Source organism: Neodiprion fabricii, chromosome 2, assembly GCF_021155785.1.
Source record: "Neodiprion fabricii isolate iyNeoFabr1 chromosome 2, iyNeoFabr1.1, whole genome shotgun sequence".
NCBI lineage: Eukaryota > Metazoa > Arthropoda > Insecta > Hymenoptera > Diprionidae > Neodiprion > Neodiprion fabricii.
Genome location: NC_060240.1, coordinates 10,377,767 through 10,399,707, shown reverse-complemented (window position 1 = coordinate 10,399,707; position 21,941 = coordinate 10,377,767). Strand labels below are relative to the sequence as shown.

The 21,941-nt window shown below is 41.2% G+C and overlaps 1 protein-coding gene across 1 annotated transcript in view; it reads right to left on the bottom strand.

The window, feature by feature from the left end:
- Window positions 1–1,683: 1,683 nt before the first annotated feature.
- Window positions 1,684–21,941, bottom strand: part of LOC124176305 — a 67,948-nt gene continuing 47,690 nt past the window's right edge. Inside the window, exons 3-7 of the mRNA XM_046557418.1 lie at window positions 14,917–15,019; window positions 12,177–12,199; window positions 6,122–6,304; window positions 4,959–5,319; window positions 1,684–2,813 (exon numbers count right to left, since the gene is read on the bottom strand). Coding sequence (XP_046413374.1) covers window positions 2,477–2,813; window positions 4,959–5,319; window positions 6,122–6,304; window positions 12,177–12,199; window positions 14,917–15,019 — 1,007 coding nt within the window. The 3' untranslated portion in view covers window positions 1,684–2,476. The remainder of the gene's footprint in view (window positions 2,814–4,958; window positions 5,320–6,121; window positions 6,305–12,176; window positions 12,200–14,916; window positions 15,020–21,941) is intronic.

Here is a 21,941-nt window from a genome sequence, read left to right as displayed (position 1 = left end):
ACCGCGATTTCTTAAACCGAATCCTCTTGGCCCTGCTGCACCAGATCGGCCGCTTACGCGTCGCCTTGTAATAAATTAAGTTACCTTTCGTATTATACGCGTGTATATCGACCGGCCTCTAATGCCTTCGGGTATCACTGATTACGTATCTACTGTGCTGGAGTATCGCAGGAACGAACACGGAGCGGTAATTAACGGATATCGAGAGCAAGCCGCCGGGGTGGAAGCGTAATGATTTTTAAAAACGACCTTTCGAAGTACCGAGTCTGTCTCGGCGTCACGACGCAGTTTCAAACCCAGAGAAAGTTATTCGAAATGGTGGATATATAACTTGCTAGAGACGGATATTCCACGAGCAGATTTTCGTTTTTTCTGTCTGTAGTTGAGTGATTTTTTCGTCAATTTTTATAGTACCATAATACACGTGAGAAATAGTGAATTGGTGTGAACGCAGAAGATACTTTAGAGTGAAGTTCGTGAGTAAAATTGTAAAAAAAAAGTATATTGAATTCTCCGTTCAGTTCTCTCAAGAAGTTGTATTTAGTTATAAAATCTAATGATCGTAAAAATGAGGTCTCAAGAATTTCTATGAAGTTTGCTGTACGTATGTTAAATTTTGTGATTAAGTTTGAACTGGTCGGTCGATTCCTCCATTTTTGGCTCCATGCTATTACTTGGCCGAATTTTTCATCCCAGTAGGTACAAAAACAAAAAAAAAGTATTTAATCGCGAGAACGGTTGAAATTTGCATGCATAACACATGATTCGACTTCCTGGCGCAGTTCAGACGGCATCGAGCCTGTAAATACGAAACACCTGCTAGTAAAATTTTTTCGTATAGCCATCTGTATAAAGTAGTGGTTGTGGTGGTTAATAGAGGGGACCCCGTAAGAGGGATGGATGATAAGCAGAAAAATAGCATAAGCTCTACTCAAACTATCACTATAGATGGATAGATCGGATCACGGATTAACGAATGTGCTGGCAGGCACGAAGTGCCGGAAACTGCAGACTGCGTAAATCGAGGGTATGGTCATTTTTTTCCTTTCATATGTAGTGGGTTACCAAAATTAGTTGTTTAGCTATTACTTCGCGTAAATGTAGGCAGAGTCTTTAATTTATCGTCTATGAACGAGAAAGGTTTTTCAATTGGCATTACAGAATCTTAGTTTCACGATTTAGTATAAATCCGTTGCACAGAAACGATGCCGAGGATGCTTGTGACTCATTTTAACTTTAAATTTAGGCGTCAAACTTTTGATGTCGAGGTATTGGAATTTTAGAATTATTTGGATGGAATTTTCGATCCGTTCAACTTCGAATTTACTTGTACGTCTATTTTGTCGTAACGTTTCGAATTCTCAGATCCTTGGGAATTTTGCAATTCGGCCTGGTATGCCAGAAAATTTTTCTAAATTGCACATTTTTTTTTGTTCGGGTAGCCACATTTGGGTAGCCAAATTATATATTCAAATCGCGATAACGCAGGACGAATTGCGGACTGTTATTAACTGTATACCCCAAGATCGAGATCGAATGAATGAAGCTTGTTGGGAAGTTTAGAACCTCTTTTTATTAGGACGGATAAGACGATTTTTGAATTTAACCCAAAATTAAACTATGACACAACATTTCGGTACACTAGCACTCAAAAGTCTTCAGACAATATGAAATTCGTTATTATTTTGATCCATCATCGTTTATCTTCATTTTAACTTTACTTTCTAGCGAACGAGACTTAATTCTTTACAATTACATAGAACATCGAATTTCTGTCGATAAAATAATTATTCATTTTTCTATTTTACATTTGTATGTAACCTACTCAATTACTATCTTTGTCAAAATATTGTTGTGTGCTACTGTACTTGTATATGGATACAACCACATTGAAGTCCGATTATCAGCAGTGAATCCTACGTATATCAGGTGATAACATCATCACACAATTTGTAAAAGGGATCTAAAATTTGTTTGAAGATTGCTGAAGGAAACGCAGTTCGTTCCGTAGATCATCAGGGTCCGTACGCTTTTTTGAATCTGAAATCCGCGGACTTTGCCAGGTATTCCAGAGTGAAAATAGAATTTTTCCAGTAACCTTTCATGAATCATGCCGCAGATTATTGACAATTTTTTTAACACATTAATACCAATACCTTCAATATCACCTAGTAACTAACTTACTGTCTGACCAGCAATTAACAAACGACAGCGTGCAATTTCCCGTAAGAAAAAAAAACCAAAGAAGGTTTGGTATTAAGTAGGTAACATACATACGACGTATGAAGCGGTGCGATGAAGGAAAATTTTAAGTGCAGTTAGTTTTTTTTTAAAGATCGTCGGTACTTTGCGTAAGAACGAGTTCATTTTCGAAATTCCCTGAGTTTTCCCTGTGCGTACGAACCCCGAATTCATCTATCCGTTCGTTTCGCGTTGAGTCTTCGCAGCCTCGCGTGAGAAAGTTTTCACTCTTTCTCTATATGTAGTCGGATGGCACTGTCGTCTCGTTGATGGCAGCCAGTCTGTACGTCGGGGCAGGTTCGAGCCCCTGCTGCTGACCGATATGAATATTTGTCGTCGTTGCGACGGCGGGAATATTTTGGTTCGCCGAATTTGAGCTAAGATCGCTATAATAGGCGCTGCTTGGCGCGCTGCTGAGCGTCGGTCCGTCGGGTTCAGCGTCACTTCCGGTGTAGGCGGTGTTCTGGTACGACGGATGATCAGCCGCCCTGGCACTCTGGTGCTGCATCCGACTCGGCGACCTCGGCGTCGCGGGGCCATTTTCGTACATCTCGTAGTCTGGCTCCTGTAACCTGGGCAGAAAACGAGCCGGAGCTTAGAACAAGGCTGACGATGAAATGGTGGATATTGGGATTGTCACTTTGCGAGGCGTCATCTGGTGGAAAAAAAATAAAACTAACGCAACAAGCCTGACAACTGACCGTTGACCGTGTTTTTTAACGTGTGGATAGTAGAACCGGTATGTTATTGATTATGTTTCGTTAATTTATATGACTTGAGCAATTTTAAACCCCAGGAATTACGATTTGCTTCCATTAAAATTGATGACTTAGGTTATGTGGCGTTGAAATGGCGCTCGCAATCAGGCTTTGACGTCATTAGAACATTTTCCAATAGGCAGCTCAAATGACGACTTCGTCTTTTTCCGGGATTATGCTTTAACGGAAAAATCCTAAATTTGGGAGTCAATTCGTACCCCAAACTCGTAGATAATGCTAAATTCCCTTAAGAAAAAAGTTGAGGAGTACGAATTTACACCCAAATTGAGGATTTTTTTTTCGTGAAGGGGGTTCGCAATCGCTTTAAGTGCTCAAGACGAATGGGACCCACCCACCGTCTGAATCCAAAGTTAAGAAAAGAGAAAAAAAATCGTTTCAAAAATCTCCAACGATTCGATGTAACAGAAATAAGTTCAAACTAATTCGAATAATTCAAGCTAAGATATTAACAATTAGTAAAAAGTTTTTATAGCTAAAATGTTCAAAATGGTTAAACGCTGCTGTTTTCAACTGATTTTAATATTTTTGGGCTTTTTTTGTTCACAATATAGATCTCTAGAAATTGCAAAATAATTATCACGAGGATGGGTAAAAATAGATTTGTGTAAGTACGGCGAAACATATGTTTGTCAACAATTACGTTTGCGCGTTATAATTAACTGTAATATAAGATGTCTTGAATGTTTTTTCGACAATTTGAGGGGCCCGGTCAACGAGTAAAATGGAATGAGAAACTTTAGAATTGGAGAAGAAATAGCAGAGTTTAAGCACTTTTAACAGTCTGATTATAAAAACTTTTCTCAAATTGTTGATATTTTAAACTGCATGTATTATTACAATTCGCTCCGAATCATTTAAGTTGCACGCATGATGTAGGGACGTTTTTTCATTAATATTCGCTATCAGTGGCATAAATAATACTGCTGCAAAATTATTAAAGCGGTTTTCTTTCTCTTCGCTCAATTTTTTATTCAGATGATAAGACCTATTCGTTCCTAAATAGCATCTAATTGTGCGCCAATTGTGTAAAAAATCATCCTTACTAGTCTACCGAGTGATAATTTATCCATATTTATTCATACAACGACATCGAATTGTGTGATAATATTTTTCGTTAATGTTAGAAGATAATAGCAGGTGTAATTTTATTCTTATGTATTAAATAATCTACATTATAACTAGACATTTTTCCTTACGGAAGTGAGGAATGCAAAAAGACGCTTGCCTGATCATACTAAATTTTGGGGCTAGCTAATTGACTCTGGCAGGTTTGTTGGCGCGGAAGGAAAAAACCCTTCTTTTTGTTTGACGACGTTAGATCAGCTGGGAACCATTTAATTGCTCTCGGTGAGGTTCAACGTTGGATTTTTTTTCAGTACTATCGTTGCCTGTCGCGTGGCAGAGCTCTCGTTAAAGTTAGTGACATGATTCTTTCGTCGTGAAATTTTTCAATTGTCATTTCACTACGCAACGCGCATTGGATATCCACAGCGTGTGGAAAAAGTGCCGGTAGGTACTTATAATAAAAGAATACAATTATCCGGCGATTGCTGAAGGGGCACAGACCCATTTACACGTTCCAACATACTATGAATTGAGCCAAAAGATCCTACCGACTCAGTCCTCTCAGACAAGAGCTCGTAAAGGATTTCAAAAATTGTAGAAAAAAAATAATAATTCCGTATCTCCCAAGAAGAATGATCAATTAAAATGCAGTACCTATACTCCAAAGGGACAAGGTGAAACGGATCAGTTTTCTGAAATGTAAAATTTCTGAAAGGGTTGTCTTCAGGATCAAGTAAGCAACAGCGAGACTGCGCAGTATCTTAGTGTTTCAGGGTTAAAAATCTCAACTCAACTATCCTGCCGACGGCGAATGCTGCAACCGATCCGGTACAGGGACGACAGGTACCAACGCTTGTTCAGGGATCGACTTACCTCTGACTGTGTCTCGTTCTGTGTCCGTCTCTCCGAGGCGATCTGTCACTCCCGTCTCCACTAGCTCCGTAGTGTCGGTGTAGCCTCGCGGCATCGAGTTCGTGATACTCGTCGTCGTGGCCGGCGGAGGTAGTCCCGTAGGTGGAGCTACCTCGCATCTGGAGCTGAAGATCGCTCGCGTAGCTCGCCGCTTGGGAGTCCAATTCGGCATAGAGAGCCTCGTCCATCTGCATGTGCGTGTAATGGTTTTCCACCGGCAGATTCATCGCGCGCCTGTGCTGAGGCAGGGACAGTGGCGTCGCGACGCCACCCGGGGCACCGCCGCCTCGCCTCGAACCCAGCCAGGACCACACGTTGTGCCCTGAAACGATGTCCTCATCATCAGATTTCAGTCTCGTCGTATCTTCCCCCCGTACAGTGGCTAGAACGCACTTTTCCCAACGCGGTCATAACATCGTCGCACAGAAACTCAACTTTGGCGAAGTGTACAACAGTCACTTTTTCGGTCATTATCGGGTGTATATTAACACGGTCAAGTTAACCGGACGTCTTTTTCAACTTGGCTTATGTTACGTGAAGTCATTTAAAGTCACTCGAATACACTTGAAATCATGGGAATTCACTTGTCCGTTAGCATGGAAGTACGTACTTAATAAGGGTTGCCTTGTGGTCGATTTTGACGTTGACCTTTATATCTTCAAATATCGATATCCATGTATCCAGACATAAAGAAATGGCACGGATTCTACGAAATAGCAATAGTAAATTCGTAGAATTCATGTGTCTTAGCTGAGTTACATGAAACCATTTTTGGTTGCGTGAGGCCACTTCTGTCTAGTGTTTTAAAGCCACGATAAAATTTTTGCGAGTATTTTCGCGGTAATTAACAGACATTTGAATCCGCCCGATACCATTCGAACTAGTTCTAAGCGATGAGTACTGTTAGTTGAAGCCACTTAAAATCATCCGAAGTAGATCAAAATTATGGGGATCGTTTTAAAATCATTTCAAGTCACCTAAAGTCATTCAGAGTTACGTTATTTATGTATAAATGTTCATGTCGAGCCACGTCTAGCGATGTGAAGTGAAGTACTCGCAACTACTTGAAGATTCTTGAGAATATCGGAATTTGTATTCCGGAGTTCATCGCCACCAAGACTTACCAGGACTAGGAGTGACGTCGTGATAAGGTGGCAACTTGTCCAGCTCAAGGGGCGGCCGGTCAGGAATAACAGCAACTCCACCACTCCCCGGACCCCCTCCGGCTCCTCCAACGCCTCCACCACCCCCGGGTGGACCAGATTCTTGAGCAGAAGGATCTTCGACGCTGGTACCACAGCAGCTTCCTGCAGAGCAAAGACCGCGACGATGTGAGGAAACAGTCATTGATAATGAGCTTGAATTCAACCCTACAACTCATGACTTTACTTTTTTACCTTCAAACGCATGACTGGGACGCGAACTCACCCCAGGTTTCTCTTGATCATAAAGCGGTCCTGTGCTGACAAACAGTCTTTCTCATACATGGTTTTCTTCGTTCTTTTCATAAGGAAAAGAATGGTGTACAAGAAATCTGATTTTATTTACATTTAGATAGTGAAAAACTCATTCGAAGACTGAAAATCGCGTAGCGGTAGCGGCACTGAGCGTAGATCAAAGTTCGCGTGGGGTGCGTTTGGATCCCAGTCATGAGTTGCAGGGTTAAGCGATGATGCGAGAGAGCTTTAGACAAGGGACATGGATGAGGCGCATGCATATATAAACCGAAACATCGCAGCTGGAGAGATTATAATTCATCCTAAGTATTCGGGGATTTTCGGGGTCACCGTGACGAGGGTGAACCGATATTTCCCTTGCCCATCACATTCAACCGTTGCGTGAAATATCAGCAGCTGAAAGTGATCTAAGCGTTTCGTACACAATAGCGGGGCACGAGTCAAGCCTAGCGTTCCCTAAATCAGGGCACATCACAGACACCCTTAAGGACAGTGTGAAAATCTAACTGACACGATGTGCCTCTTGTGAATAGTACGGTTGAGCCTGATTAAGAAAAAAAATATCAGGGACTTGTGAAGATCTAGTGTTGCACATTACTCGTTTCTATATCGATCTACGGAGGTATGTAACCAGATTTGAAACTCATCCTGACTGAGTCGTTATAATTTGCGTTGCGCGCATTTCACGGCGTAAAGCTGTGCGACCAGGTGATATTGTTCCAATGAGACAGGCTGCTGCTGCTGCTGCTGCCGCAGCCGTAATCAAGAAGACATGAAGGTACGTATAAAATACCGGACTCGTGTGTCTGTATATTTCAAAAATAGTTACGGGCATTGAGGTGAGTGTAGGTACCCACAGCGAGAAAGGGCAGCTTGGGGTATTATAAGAGGAGAGCCGTATATGAAAAGCTTATTTTCTGTGGAGTCCCCGCAGCCCTGCCAACTGCATTGTGCCCTCGTCATCGGAGCAACGTGCGTCCATGTCTGAGTCCCGGACATCAGAGGGGCCGCCGAACCAGACGTGGTTTAAAAAAAACCGGGATTATGGGAATCTGATGGTTCCGGGGATCACCCCTCCGCGCATTCTACAATCGTGCCCACGCATGGTTCCGTCGGGTACAGAGCTTCCACGAGACTCGAATTGCCCGGGACCAGATCAAAAATGCCCTCTTTCTCACCGCGTTAAAGTAACTTTTCTAATGATCGGCACACCAGCTTGTGATGCGACTGGTTTTCACGTTCAGCCAACTCGAGACGCGATTTGATCCTTCCAACACGACACCTCGTGGCTCTTCTTCGCAGCGCTGTTTCCGCTCTGAATATCTGGGTCAACTGTTTCTACGCAACGAATAATTCGAATGCCTCGACTTGCTAGACGGCTGGTCTCCGGGGGTCGCGAGAATCGAAATTGAAACGTTCAACGATATTACGAGCAGGATGAGGCAACTGGTTCCCGTTGCCCGGACAATTCCGAAGCAGCGGGAGGCGGCCCGGATGGATCATCTGATACGCAGCCTCCGCTCCTGCGGCAGAGCAGCCTTGTTCAGGCCCGTCTGTCCGTCTGTCCGTCTGCGGTGAATCGGGGAGAGAATGTCACTGACAGTTCAGCAGCTGATGCCAGATACCCATGCAGTGGCCATCATGGAGCGCGTGGTAAGCGGATTACCTGACTCGCACGAGTCGACAGTTACCGCTGACGAGAGATCTATTCCCAACTTTCCTAACTGCCCTCTTCATCTTGGACTCGTCTTTTGCCCGCTATCCTTCGGATCAGAGATATCGCTGCATGTTCCTTGATACGCGGATGAAGATTCTACAGATGGCGAGTTTGCGTGGGATTCTAAGACACCCGAATTATTCTTGACAGTTGAGCGAATTTAGAGGCCACTTCTATACATTTCTTCACGATTGTGGTAAAGTTTAAGCTTATAAGTTTTCGTACTTCCAATGATCGTACTTTTCGAACACTGTTTCAAAATGTTCAAGCCCGATTTTGAATAATGTGACTTCTTTGATAATTATAGCTTCTAGTAACGTTGGAGAAAGATCCCTCATCAGATTTCTTGGAAATGATCAGTGGTCAAATTAGTGGTCTGTATATGATAAAATCCTAATGAACTCTCAGTCACCTGGACTTGATGTTTCCTGTGCCTTCCACACTTACAGCCACAGAGATTCTTCTGAATTCCAAATTCGAGGCTTGACACGATATTCGATAGAGGATTCAGATGATAAATTTACTTTCCAGGTGTCACGAACGACATCAATAAGTAGATTTACATTATCGGGTAGAATTTCCCGTCCCGTTCCTCGTGAAGCAATTGCAATGAACACTACATCGGGAAAAAGGAAACAAGAAATGCGAAACAGGCAAAGTAAAACGGCGTGCACCCTGCGACCGCTATCCAACCGTAACAGCGATACATTGTCAGAGAGAGACGACTGCAGATGTACATCTAAATGAATTTTCCAGGACTATAATCCTGTAGTCCTATAGGACTAAGAGATGGTGTAAGTCGCGACGAGGATGGAAAGGACCACCAGAGATGTCGCGGTGTGTTTCCGAGGGTATAGAGGGAGGGGGATGAGGAAGTGGGTGTGCCTCGAATGTGATCCGTGGGGGAGAGAAAGAGCCTGGTGCAGGACTGATGCAGGGCTCGCGGTGAGTGTCGGGTAATTAATTCGGGTGACCCGCTGGTGTCAGTCGGATCGATGCTATCGCCGTCTCTCGCGGGTGATTTTAAATCAGAAAGTTAATTAGAAGCGACTGTCTGTCTCTTGTGTCGTGCATGGACTCGTTGTCGGAGCCTTAGGCCCGAGGCCCGAGGCTCCAAGACCGGGTTTGCTACCTTCGAGCTACCATACCGCCACCGGAACCCGCTTCGTACTCCTGGCACCAGCCGTCCGGCCCGCTCGGACCCCTTTCATTACGCGAACTAATTAAGTCTCGATGAATACCGGCGCCTTGTGTGTGCTTGTACACGATTTCGTAACGCATATTGTGAGAAAAATTTCGGTCAGGATCATTTCTGTAGACTGTATTCGGTGTCGGTTTCGTGTCGCACGATACGTTGTTGGGATTGTCACTATGCAATGTTCCATCTGGCGGAAAAAAATTAAACTCATGTAACCAGGCTGACAGCTGATCGTTGGTCATATTTTTTCGCGTTTGGATAGTAGAACAGGTATATTATTGATTACTTTTCATTAATTCATACGACATGAGTAATTTGAAGTCCCGAGTATTACGATTTGCTTCGATTAAAATTAAAAACTTAGGTTATGTGGTGATAAAATGTCACCGATAATCAGGCTCTGACGTCATGAGGACATTTTCCAATAGGTACCTGAACACTATGTCACATTGAATTTTCAAATTGATCACAAAAATTGTTCTGTGGTACATCGAACTGGTCAGTTTTCTAGTGTATTACTGTTAGTTTAGAAATTCGATTTGATTATGTACATCGACTTCGTTGAATAGTGGCACGAAAAGTAGTCATTACTTTTTGTAAGTTAGTTCGAGTACGTTTACATATCTTACAGGTATTGTATTCTGAAGAAATTTCGAGGAAAATCTATTTAACAATAATACGCTCGGTAATACGCGTCTAGAACTGTCAACTAATTTATCGTTTCAGATGAATATCGCTGTCCCACTGTATGAGACTTTCTCAGCTTAGGTTGCGACGCGATCTTATATCGTGTAACAAAGATCTCAACGTAGCTGGAATAACAATTGAGATAGCTGAGGTACTCTAGGAATCTACTTGGCTTGAATTCACTTTACAGTTGCATAAGCTATTTCTTATCTACAATTCTACATGACTGTATGTAGTGTCAAATTGAGTTAAATTTCAGTAAATTGTCAAAAAATTGATGTCTACTTTCTGAGAACTAAGCGTATATAATATATATGTATATATATATGCAACGTTTCTCTTTGAAAATGAAAAGAATTACATATAATGCAAATTATAAATTTTCCGTAACTTGGAAAGTGAAAAGTTTCAAATTATAAACATTGAAAATTTTAACAGATCCCGATGATTTCTCATCAAACTCAATTGTCACTTTTTCACAGAGATAATTCGCGTGTATATACACATACGTGTATGTTAAAAAATTAAAAAAAAAAAAAAACAATTCATCGCGTGTGATCAATGAAAAGTGTGTTCAAGGTTTAGAGAAGAAATTTTCTTGGAAATGAGACAGATTTCTGGCAATTACAAGTCTATAACAGTTGGAAAAAAAATAAATAAATCAATTAAAAAAAACATGGAAAAAAAACAAACTCCACTTTGCGAGTAACAGTTAAAAACTAAGAAGGGTCGTGTTATACGTATCGTTAATCGTCCTTACTTTTTGCGGGTATCGATTATTTCTCACTTTCGTGTTATATCGCGGTGTTGAAGTATAACTGGTAAATAAACCAACAAACGCGAACCGAAAAAGTATAAAGAAAATGAGGAAAAAAATTACGGAATCGGAATTGTCAATGAAGGCAGCGGGAGCGATAGAGATAATTGGAGCGATGGGGTCCGATTTCCGAAGTTTTGCGGCCCAGTGGGGGCCCCGTCCGGGGCCCAGTGGGAGCCCCAGGTAATTGGGATCAGTTCGTCGTGTATGGTATAATATATGTGTATATAAATATATATGTATAAACATACATACATGCGTGCAAACCGGTGCCGTATACGCAGGGAACGTTAATTCGATGTAATTGGGGGCGCCGGCAGCGCCGAACCTAGTTCTGAAGCGTTTCGAACCCGTATAAGACCCGAGAAAGCCGGTTCCGATATTTGAATCGCGGGTCAGTTTCCTTCGAACGTGGGGTTGAAGTCACCGTATACCTACACCTATATATATATATACATATATATGTGTGTGCGTGTGTGTGTATGTATATACATACTATACGAACAACAGTTGGATTGGAACTCTCTACGAACCGTGATTCGAGAGCAGGTAGTCTCACCTGGTACTCGGTTATATATCCATATGCTACCCTCGTGATATACACCGCATGCAGAGAGCGCTGCACTCCACTGCATATACAATATGCTTTTGTGTATCAATCTATTGAGTTATGGACCAGTCTCGCACAGATTGGGAACTGGTTATTCCCCCAAAGAAATCTCGGCCTTTAATCTATTCCGTTTATTAGTTTCGTTCGACGCCAATAATTGTCTATACACGTATATCAGGACCAGTGTCGGTATTATTTTTAAAATTGAAGCTATAGCGACAATGGAGGACTGATGAAGAAGATATTCGTCAGTTTTTGTCGTGTAGGACGTTTTATCAGAGAAATTGTGTATTGGTTTCAACCGGATCGAGTCGACCTAATAATTTTATATTATTTTTATTGTTTTATTTGGTATTATTTTTAGCTTTCAAACTTTTTGTTGATTACCTGCTGAACACGATAGGATTTTTTTTTATATCTGAGTAAGATCTTGATTTCTGATTCGTAATTGCAGGTGCATACAAAATATCGGAAGAATAGTTTCGAACCGAATTCGATATAATTTTTTTTATCCAAGGTGACGGATGTACTTTTAAATGCGAAATTAGGATCTTGTGTTTAAACCAGGGGTAAGACAATGTAAAAAAAAAAGACTGGGGCTGATAGAAGATTTCATTCTGGTTTAACGTAGTACTAGTATGATCTTGTAATTAGAAAAAAATTATAGTAATCACAATTGCATTTTATAATTACCTCTGCCTGTTGCACTCTTCATTCTAAAACAAACAGAAAAATACGATTAGAATTGGTGTTAATAAATAATCTGTTTTTTTATTACTTTAGTTTTATTCGTCAGTGAAATGATTTTTTTCGTTTTCCTGTAAAAATGAAACCAAGTTTAATCAGATTTAATAATTTATCGAGACTTTTACAGAGTCTGTCTTTCCAAATTTCGCAAACAGGTGTGACTTCGGTACCTATTCTAAGAGATCGATTTTGAAAATAGTTTTTGAGTTTTGTGTCATTTTTCAAAATTGAAAATCAGCCGAAATGGATTTGAACTAAAAGAATTTAATGATTGCCTACAAATAACGAGAAACAAGTTCTCACCAACGGAAACGTGGCACAACTTTCTCTTCTATTTTTTGCATGCGCTGTAGTGATTATACAACGATGGCAATCGTAGATTCCACCCGGTCCATTGTGTTTGGTGAAACATGTCCCGTATAAAAAATAATTGAAGAAAAATGTCAAAAGTGAGTTGAAAAAATTACGAATCAAAACGGAGATGGTACAAGGGAAAAAAGTTAACGATTTCACGTGGAACGTCTCATAAAAAGTCCCGACTTGCAAGAACTGTTAAATCTTCTAAAATTTTACGCTTTATACGGTGTGATACCGTTTTCACAAGATTCGCCTAATCAAGGACGAGAAGAGGAGGAAATCACGCTCTGCGAACATGCGAGATTGCATAGACGGTACACCAAGTGGCGGACGAGGTTGAAGTTAGTAACGTTATCGTAACGAAAGATTGGGGGAAAAAATGACTATTTTCTTAATTTTACAACGATTTTTAGGGAACTAAGATGAAATATGAGTGTGTTTTGTTTCATTACGTTTTGCTAAATTTCAGGTAATCGCAAAAACGCGAGATACCGATTTTTCCTCAGTACGAATCGTTACGATAACGTTACTAACTTCAATACGATCCGTACTTCTGTTTCTCGGCGGTTCTTCTTTCCTCGATAATCGAGCATGAAAACCCGGAGGTGCGTATCATTCATTGAAGTTAGGTTACACAAGCATAGATAGATGCATAGAAGACGTATTATCCAGCCATATTATACCTACGATTGTAAAAAGTACAACGCGTCGAATCGCGGATCACGCCGGGGTGCGTTTGTCTTAGTGAGAAATGATTAAGCGTCCCGATTTCCTTACCCTCGATCAATTCTGTGCGATGGCTAACCGTGTAATGTGCAATTTCAACCTACTGTATACTCGCCCCTCGGTTCAATCTACTTCTATAGGTACTCATTGCGGCATGGGGCATCTCGTTTGCCCAGCTGTCACAGATGGATTAGTCGTGGTGGATAACTAGTTAGTTAGCATCATCACCGCGTGCACATCCATTATCGATTAGTACCCATCAAAGGATCGACTGCTGTAATTCCCCGAATTTAGACGCAAGCCGATTTCCAATCGTGTGAAGTTACCGAAATTCAAATACGCTCACTCACTGTAAATTATCCTCAATTTTTCACCATTTGATCCAACGATTTCTCTTTAACGCGCCTAAAAAGTGTCCTTCTTGCAAAAACTTGTATAGAATCAATAGCGTTTCTACAGAGTGAATTGCTAACTTCCGCACGGTCGGTCGTCGGCTGAAATTTAATAATGCGCACGCGCTGCAATCCGAGAGCGGCTGTTTGCCAGGGCTACCAACTGTTTCTAACCTCAAAAGTTTTGACAGTTTTGAACTCGGCATAACTGCCGGCGATAACTGTTAAAATTTTTGAAGTTACACTTGTGACGGTTGGTCGTCCTGACAAACAGCCGCTCTCGGATTGCAGCGCGTGCGCATTAATAAATTTCAGCAGACGACGGAACGTGCAATCGTTAATAATCCACTCTGTACACGCATTTCATACGCAATACCTGTCGTATTACTTACAATTGTTCGAATAAATATTGGTCACTAGATCACCTAGTGCAGATGCGATACAGTCCACATGGCGAAGATCGTGAAAAACTACGTATGAACTTAAAAATGAAAAAAAAATGTGGAAAAACAAAAGAACGGTATGGTCCAGTGACCCGAACGACCCGAGAATGGAAGCGTCGGTGTCTTCGTGTCAAAGAAAGGCGGCAGTCTGCGCTTGTAGCCGGAATAAAATGCTTGCACGAATCGGGAATAATCGAAGCTGTTACCGCAGGTATTTCGTTGCTGGTTTTTTCGTAACCCGAGTCAAATCGATTCTAGTTTTTCCCGGTCCTGATGGCACACCGGTCAACTAGCCCCATTGTCTGGACTCAGTACTGCCATCTCAGCTCTGAGCAATTCTGACTATGACTGGTCAAGCATGCCGGCAGCTACCACTTCTCTTTGCCCGAGAAGAGAGGAGTTGTTCCGCTTCGAGGCATATCCCATCGAGATGAGACACTCCGCGTTAAGAGGACCACGCATTTGGGAAACTTTATACCTGCACTGTGTGCAGCACGCCTACTCTCGACCTTACAAAGCGCCTACTATATACAACCCATCGACTCTCCGACTATCCATCCTCATTTATTCCTCATTTACACCACCGATTTTGCTCATTCGTTTTTCTAATCTCGGTTCATGATTCACGCGCGACTGAAAAAGTTCGTGGTTATCATTGCCGCGTTCTTGGTGATGACAAATTTGAATCACTCGTTAACGTTTATCCCGTTGGATCGAATTTCGGTGTAACGATAAGCTGTTGTCGATAGAGTTTGCAGTGGTACCAACCTTCGACAGTGCAGGAGTGTTACCATCACCACAGCACCGATACCTGCTGATATCAACGAGACGATTACCAGTGTAAGGACCCATCCTAGCTCGCCTGGCGCTTCTGAAACACGTGGAGAAGATTTTTTTATTAGGTATAAGTGAATCGGTAAGAAGAAAGGAATGACGCTGCACGGAAAATTCTATGTAGCTACATTGGGAGAAATTATAGTTGATGGCGAACGATGTTCGGTTGACTGATTCGGCAAGTGAAAAACAGTCGTTATGGAAAACTGAGTGATAGTCTGGTGTTCGGATTCTGGGCATGTAACTTAGAGTGTTAGGTATAAAATTGGTATTTGGTAAATTCGATTTCATTTAAGCGATTTATAAATATATCGAACATATGATAGAAATCGCAGTATAATGTCAATTTCAGTGAAAAATAGTCAGGAAAATGTGATTTTTAAAACAACCAATATCAAATTTTTACGATATCAGTGATATCGATGAAAGATCTAATTTTAATTTATCATCCGTGTCAGTAGCTTTTCATCCTTAGTCTGAAAAAGAAGTTTGTCAACTGAATCGAGTTGTTCGTTTTGTTGAATCGCATAATTCAGTCACATTAGCCTGATTTTCTAATACGTAAATAAAGGATTTGAATAATTTAAAGACAGTATAATATAAAAAAAAAAACAAAAAACAGAATTCAATGAATGCCAAATCACTACATTTATTTCTGATAATTTAATAACACGTTTAATAATTCAGCGTGGTATATTTAACCTTTAAAAATAATAATTTCGTTCGCCTATTAGGTCGCAGGTCGAGTTTTTCTAAAACTTAGTTACAAATCGCGTTGAATATAAGATGTACGTGTATATAAAGCATCTGATAATTAGCAAGTGGATGTATAAAATACGCCGCAGGGATGCTGAAAGTTTATCACAGGCGGGGACGCGGTTTTTTTACCGGCTCGTCCTTTGCCCCCGGCGTCCGTTCGGACGTGTACAAAAAGAGCATTAAAAGGTGTTTGCAGAAATTTTGTGCAAAACGGCGACTCGCACACGTAGGCGCGAGTTTAATTAGGGCTTTAAACCAGTCGGATTCTTGTTATACGCGCGGGTATAAATATTAATTGGTATTTACGCGTCACCTTCTTTACTCGCTTTGAAATCGTGACGAAATATCCCTCGTTTATTCCCATCACGAAACACTTACGAATGTCGCATCGAGTATTTTATACACTATGTATTCCCTCGGATTGCGGTGTACCTAAATATCTGTAGGAATTGGTTCCGTCTTCCCTAATTAATTACCATTTATCACCACAACCGAGTACGTCTCTCGATGTCTGTCGTTGGGCTTTTTTTTTATCCTTCTACTTCTTCTTCTTCTTCTTCTTCTTCTTCTTCTTCTTCTTCTTCTTCTTCTCCTACTTGAGACACGAAATTGATTTCCTTTGATCACTACTATTTACACACGACGTGGAATATATTATCACATGACCCTTGTTTCTCTTTTATTTCTTATTTTTCTTCTCCTCCCTTTTCACCATTCCACACCGAATATTCTCACTTCAGGCTCATATTTCTTCACCCACGAATCGCTCGCTGCTGCTGTTGCTGGCAAGGCGACTCGGCTTTTTTCTATGCATCCCACAGTACCATGCGAGTGCAGCGGTGTGACAGGAAACCCGAAACTGTATCCTTGTAGCGTTAAAATCATTGACATCTATCGAAAAACGTTGGACGAATAAAAATCCTGTCGGGAATTTTAGAGAAACACGAAGAACCTTCGCCCTGAGAATTAATCTAGTGTAAAGTAGAAAACGAGTGAACGAAAGCGATGGGGAAATAATTTGTTGATAACTATTGACGATTTCCTAACAAATTAGTTCAGGTTAACGTAGAAACTTTTTTCGCTATTTCTTAGACATTGAATAAAAATATTGAAATTAGGATATTTGTTACTCTGAATGACGATAAAAAAAGTAATATATGTAATAATACCCAATCGATGTCTGATCATAACCACTTTTGATATTGGTCAAAAAAATTTCTGCTCTTGTCCCAACTCTGAAACAGTACCCTGAATTTTTTTTAGTTTTTCTATTCAAATGGTTGATTATTGATAAATATTGAGAGTGAGTTTGAAAAGGACATTTTATAATATTCTCAAAAACTGTATTCTCTTTTACAAATATTTCACTCATGATGGGCCGATTTTTTGTCAAGTTTTTCAAAACTCTCAATTTTTTTCAACTAAAACATTGTTTATACAGTGTAAAAATTGCCAAATAATTCACACAACTTCTACTTTTCACATAGAATATTTCTAGACCGGTTTCACAAATGGTTGCATAATGGTACCGGTTTAGGAATGTTCTAAGTAAAAAGTAGAAGTTTTGAGAATTTTTCAGGAACTTCCCGAACATCCAAACAATGTTTTAGTTGGCCAAAGAAATTGAAAGTGCTGAACAAAAATGGAAACAAATCGACCGATCATTGGCCCGGTCTTGAAATGTTTGTAGTAGAAAATACAGTTTTTGATAATTTTTTGAGAATTCTAAAAAAGGTTATTTTCAAAATCGCTTTAAATATTTCGAAATAATTGAGCAATGGAAAATCTGAAACATTCAGGGCACTGTTTCAGAGTTGCGACAATGATATGTGTAAAAAAAATTTAAACAAAATCAAAGATGTTGAGGGTCAGAATTTGGTTGGGTTCGCCTAGAATTCTCTTATATAACTACAGCCTGGTCTGTATGAAAAAGGCACAATGTACGTACATACAGCAAGTATATAACCCAACCACCTAACGAAACTTCCCAAAAGAGATCAATGAATACGTGAAGCGGAGGAAAAAGAGCGATTCAAAGGCAACAGACGAACCCTCGGCTAATTAGTTGCCCAAAGTTCGGACTATTAAGCCGGTAGGCAGCTATTAAGCAGAAGCCGGCTAATAGCTCGGGATATTATTTATATCCAACGTTCCATACCGTCGCTACTTCATATGCTTAAATAATACAGGAAAGATCATATACCTCATACGTTAATACTTGCATTCCGGGTAAAAAGGGTATGGAAAGGGTTGAAAAAAAGGGTATAAAGAAAAATATGAGAAAGAATTAGTTACAGAATGAAGAAATGAAAAAAAAAGATACAAACTCAGACTATCAGCATTAACTAGATGCGGGGCTGATGGACGGAAACAAAAAACATACAACGACTTACCGATTGGGCTATAAGGTATTGTAAATGTCGATCGACGGACGAGGAAGTAAATGATTCCAGACCTCCAACCGGACTCTGAATTCTTATCTGATACAAGGATCAGATCCTATATTCTACATACATAGAGCCCATTTTTCTCGTCAAAATTGTTATTGTTATTGTTATCGTTGTTGTGATTATGTCAGGCGAACGATGGAGAAAAATAAGAAGGGATAAAGAAAAGAAAACGTTAATAAATGGAAGCAAAATAAAAGTCGGGTTAACACGTCGACACGTAAGTTTGAATTAACGGGTACAGGTTCCACGCGCTTGTACGCACGAAGATCAAAGTCAGAGAAACACGAGCGAGAAGGGACTTCGAACGGAGGGGAAAAATGATCGACCGATCGGTAGTCGCGCCTTGACGGGAATGAAACGCCTTCGAGCTGGTTAAACTTTCACGTGAGAAAACTGCCCACCATTTGTATCCGAACGAAAAAACAAAACAAAACAAACAAAAAAAGAAAAGTAATTATTATTTATTTATTTATTTTTTATTCTTTTTTGTTCATCTCGAATTCGCAGGCTAGGCAGGCTTTTCGTAAATTATTCGCTGAAACTAATCGAACTTGTCCGTAATTATTATTGGATATATTTCGTGAATCGTATTCTCTGTGAGGTGATTTCGTTGAAAATGTGCACTATAAATAAATAAATAAAAAACCCAGGGAATATCGTAATTGTCCATTTCCTTTGACCGGATGAAAGAATTCACACCACGAGGAGGACGCCGAGGGTAAAACGAACGGTCGTTTTATTCCTGGATTCGAAATGCCCCCTGGAGCGAGAAGCATAGGATGATTACAAGCCGTGGCTCCATGGCCTCGAGAACCATCGCCTAACGTGGGCTTCGAGGAGCAATTTTATAGAGGATATATCGAGTTGATCAGCTTCGCCTACACGGCTCTGCCCGGTTAGGGATAATAGGTATAAGGAATTGGGAATATCGCACCTTTCCTGCGAACCGCTACAGGAATATCTCAGAGAGAGCGAAAGGGATTTGAGCTTTGAGAGAGAGAGAGAGAGGAGAGTCTGGCACCTTCTCCTCGGCATCTCAGACTTTGGACGGCGACCCCCCGTCGCCTCGACAAATCGTCCCGCAGTGCTCGTCTCCACATCGGCATCCCCGACTCTCTTATTGGAGGCGCCGATAATCACGACATGTATTATTATTTGGGGGCTCGGAAATTAATCGTGGCGAAATTTGAAAGTGAAAGGTTAACAATAATTCGGTCCACCTTGAAAGGATTTGACTCTATTCGTACAGAAACTTCTGCAATATTGGAAATCGAAATAATGCATGATATACGATACTTAAATCCTATTGAAATCATTGCAAGTAGTCTGAAATTATTCCACATATGAAAAATTGTCTTGACTTTGGTGAAACTCACATCAAAATATTCTTCAATAAATTGCGAAGTTCTCTTTTTTAAATGACGAATGTTTCAGTTATTGGTGCAGGTATTGGGAAAACTTTTAACCACTGAAATGTAATGACCGAAGTAAGAATCGTTGGCGAAGAATGGCGGAAGGAAACGAATAAACTTTTCTATATTAGAATTCTTTTTTAATAGCCGAGTCAATTCAACTAATTCAAAGTCATTTGAAGTGCAACAAAAATGGAACGAAGCTTGTTGTTCCCAAGCTGTTGACATCCCAGACATCTAAATTACCAACCAACCAAATGTGATTTGTCTCTAAATATCAGATAATTGGTGGTCGATACTTCCCGGAAATTTGTCCACAAAATGTTCATCACTAACAACGTATAATTTCCTCTTTGCAAAAGAAAGAAAAAGATCGTCCGCGCCTCGCGTATAATATTATAATTGAGCCATCTCGAGGCAAAGATGCGGTTTCGCCGCTGACACTACGGGGAAATATTATTACTCTTTCCATTGAGTATTCGGCCGTGTTCTCCAGCCTTCGGGGAAAGGCAGGGGCCTCTTCAATTAGAGATTCCACGAGCCGGCGATCCCATCGGGGTCCGCAATCGGTGGCGTGCAGGTCGACCAAAGAACGGTTGACATCGTTTCACTCCTGTCTTTACGAGTATGAGAAACCGCAGGATGATGACTCGTTCCAAGATTGAATCAGCCTCGAACAGGAAGGATTCCATTTCACGAGAATCGATTGGTTTCTCACGTGAAAGACGTCAGTAATAACATGACACCTTCAGGCACCCACCGACCGACGTCTGACTCTTGTAGTAATTGGCATGGACGTGCCAAGTATTACCTGCATCATGTGTGCCCTCGGGTGTGTTGAGTTAGTGGGAACACTTAAACTTGAATTGACACCCAACTCCGGTTGAAAACTTAGGTTCAGTTAAGATTTGACGCTCATTCGACGCGCGACGGAGTCTTTGGAATGTACGATTAGGATCACTGAGACGCATCGCTTCGTCGTTTCTCATCACACTTAAATCTTATATCTCGCAGATTCGAAATATCTACATGTAATGAAAATTGTAATATGAATAAACCGACGAGCTTGCGATCCATGCCGTAGATATAAATTTGTAGTATCAACTTTCGTTAGCGTCCTTTTGAACCAAAGTATGTGGATATGATCTTGATCATGAAGCGAAATGAGAAAATCCTCTGCAATCTACCTCCAGTTCTTGACAGGTATATGTTCGAGCAGTTAAGGAAGGGTACGAAAGCAAAATGGCGTCCGAGGATTGATTGAACTGCACCGTTATCATCGGCAGATACATTTGAACGACGATCAGATAAGGACGTCAGTCGAATAAATTGAGTGTCGTATCTGACATTGCAGGATTTGCAGCGTTGGAAGAGGTCAAAGAGCGTCGGTTGAACGCTGTGCAGTATAAGGTGCAGGTTTTATTCCTACGGAAGTGATGGTTGGTGGTTGAGCCGGATTGACATCTCAGGGGCCGATAACGCGATCGGATGGATGGCGTGCATGGTCTTCGGGTATCTTCTATCTTCTCTCCTCACTTTAAGGTATTCACAGAAATATTGTGACCGTTAATTACCACGCGGTTATAAACGACAAGACAGACACGTTCTGTTTCAGAAGCTGGAAGGGATACGACCTGGGAAAAATTCGGTTGTGTGTTAAAGGCGCCGTTTGAAGAACAACGAAGGGGCGCCCCTTTGACCCTTTCGGCATCCTCGGCAGTAGCACCACCAGCAGCACCATCAGCAAGCAGCCTGCTGCACAAGCCCTCGGAGAATCGTAAAAAGCAAATAAAAGTGATTTGACGTACGTTTGTTTGCGTTCAAGAGGAGATGCCCTTCACCCTTCGTCTGACCACTTGAAACAACGGAGCCTTGTACATCATCCGGCTCCAAAAGCCCGGGGACCGGGTGACGGGCAGGTCGAAAATGCCTACCTCTGTCTCTCGTCCATCGGGCCTATAGTTCTCTATCACGAAAGAGATGAAGAAGACCTCTCTTCCTTGCCTCTTTGTGGTGCCTCCTTGTCCCTTTATAACCGGCTCCATACCTCCAGAGCCTGTCGCGTGCAGAATGCTGCCGCCGTTGCTGCTGCTGCTGTTGCTGGTGCCGCCGCATGCATGCTCTGTGCCTTGTGAGAAAATTTTTCTTCAACACCTCGTTGTTCTTTCTGAACGTAGATGGATACTCGAGGATGAAGAAGATGAAGAAAAAAAATCATTTGGTCATTTGAACTAAGAGATAAGTACCGTTGCGTACATTAATCCTGCTTAAGACACACCTTGACAATTATACGATACTTTTACGTACAGGAATGGTGTTTTTAGAAATATGTTAATTT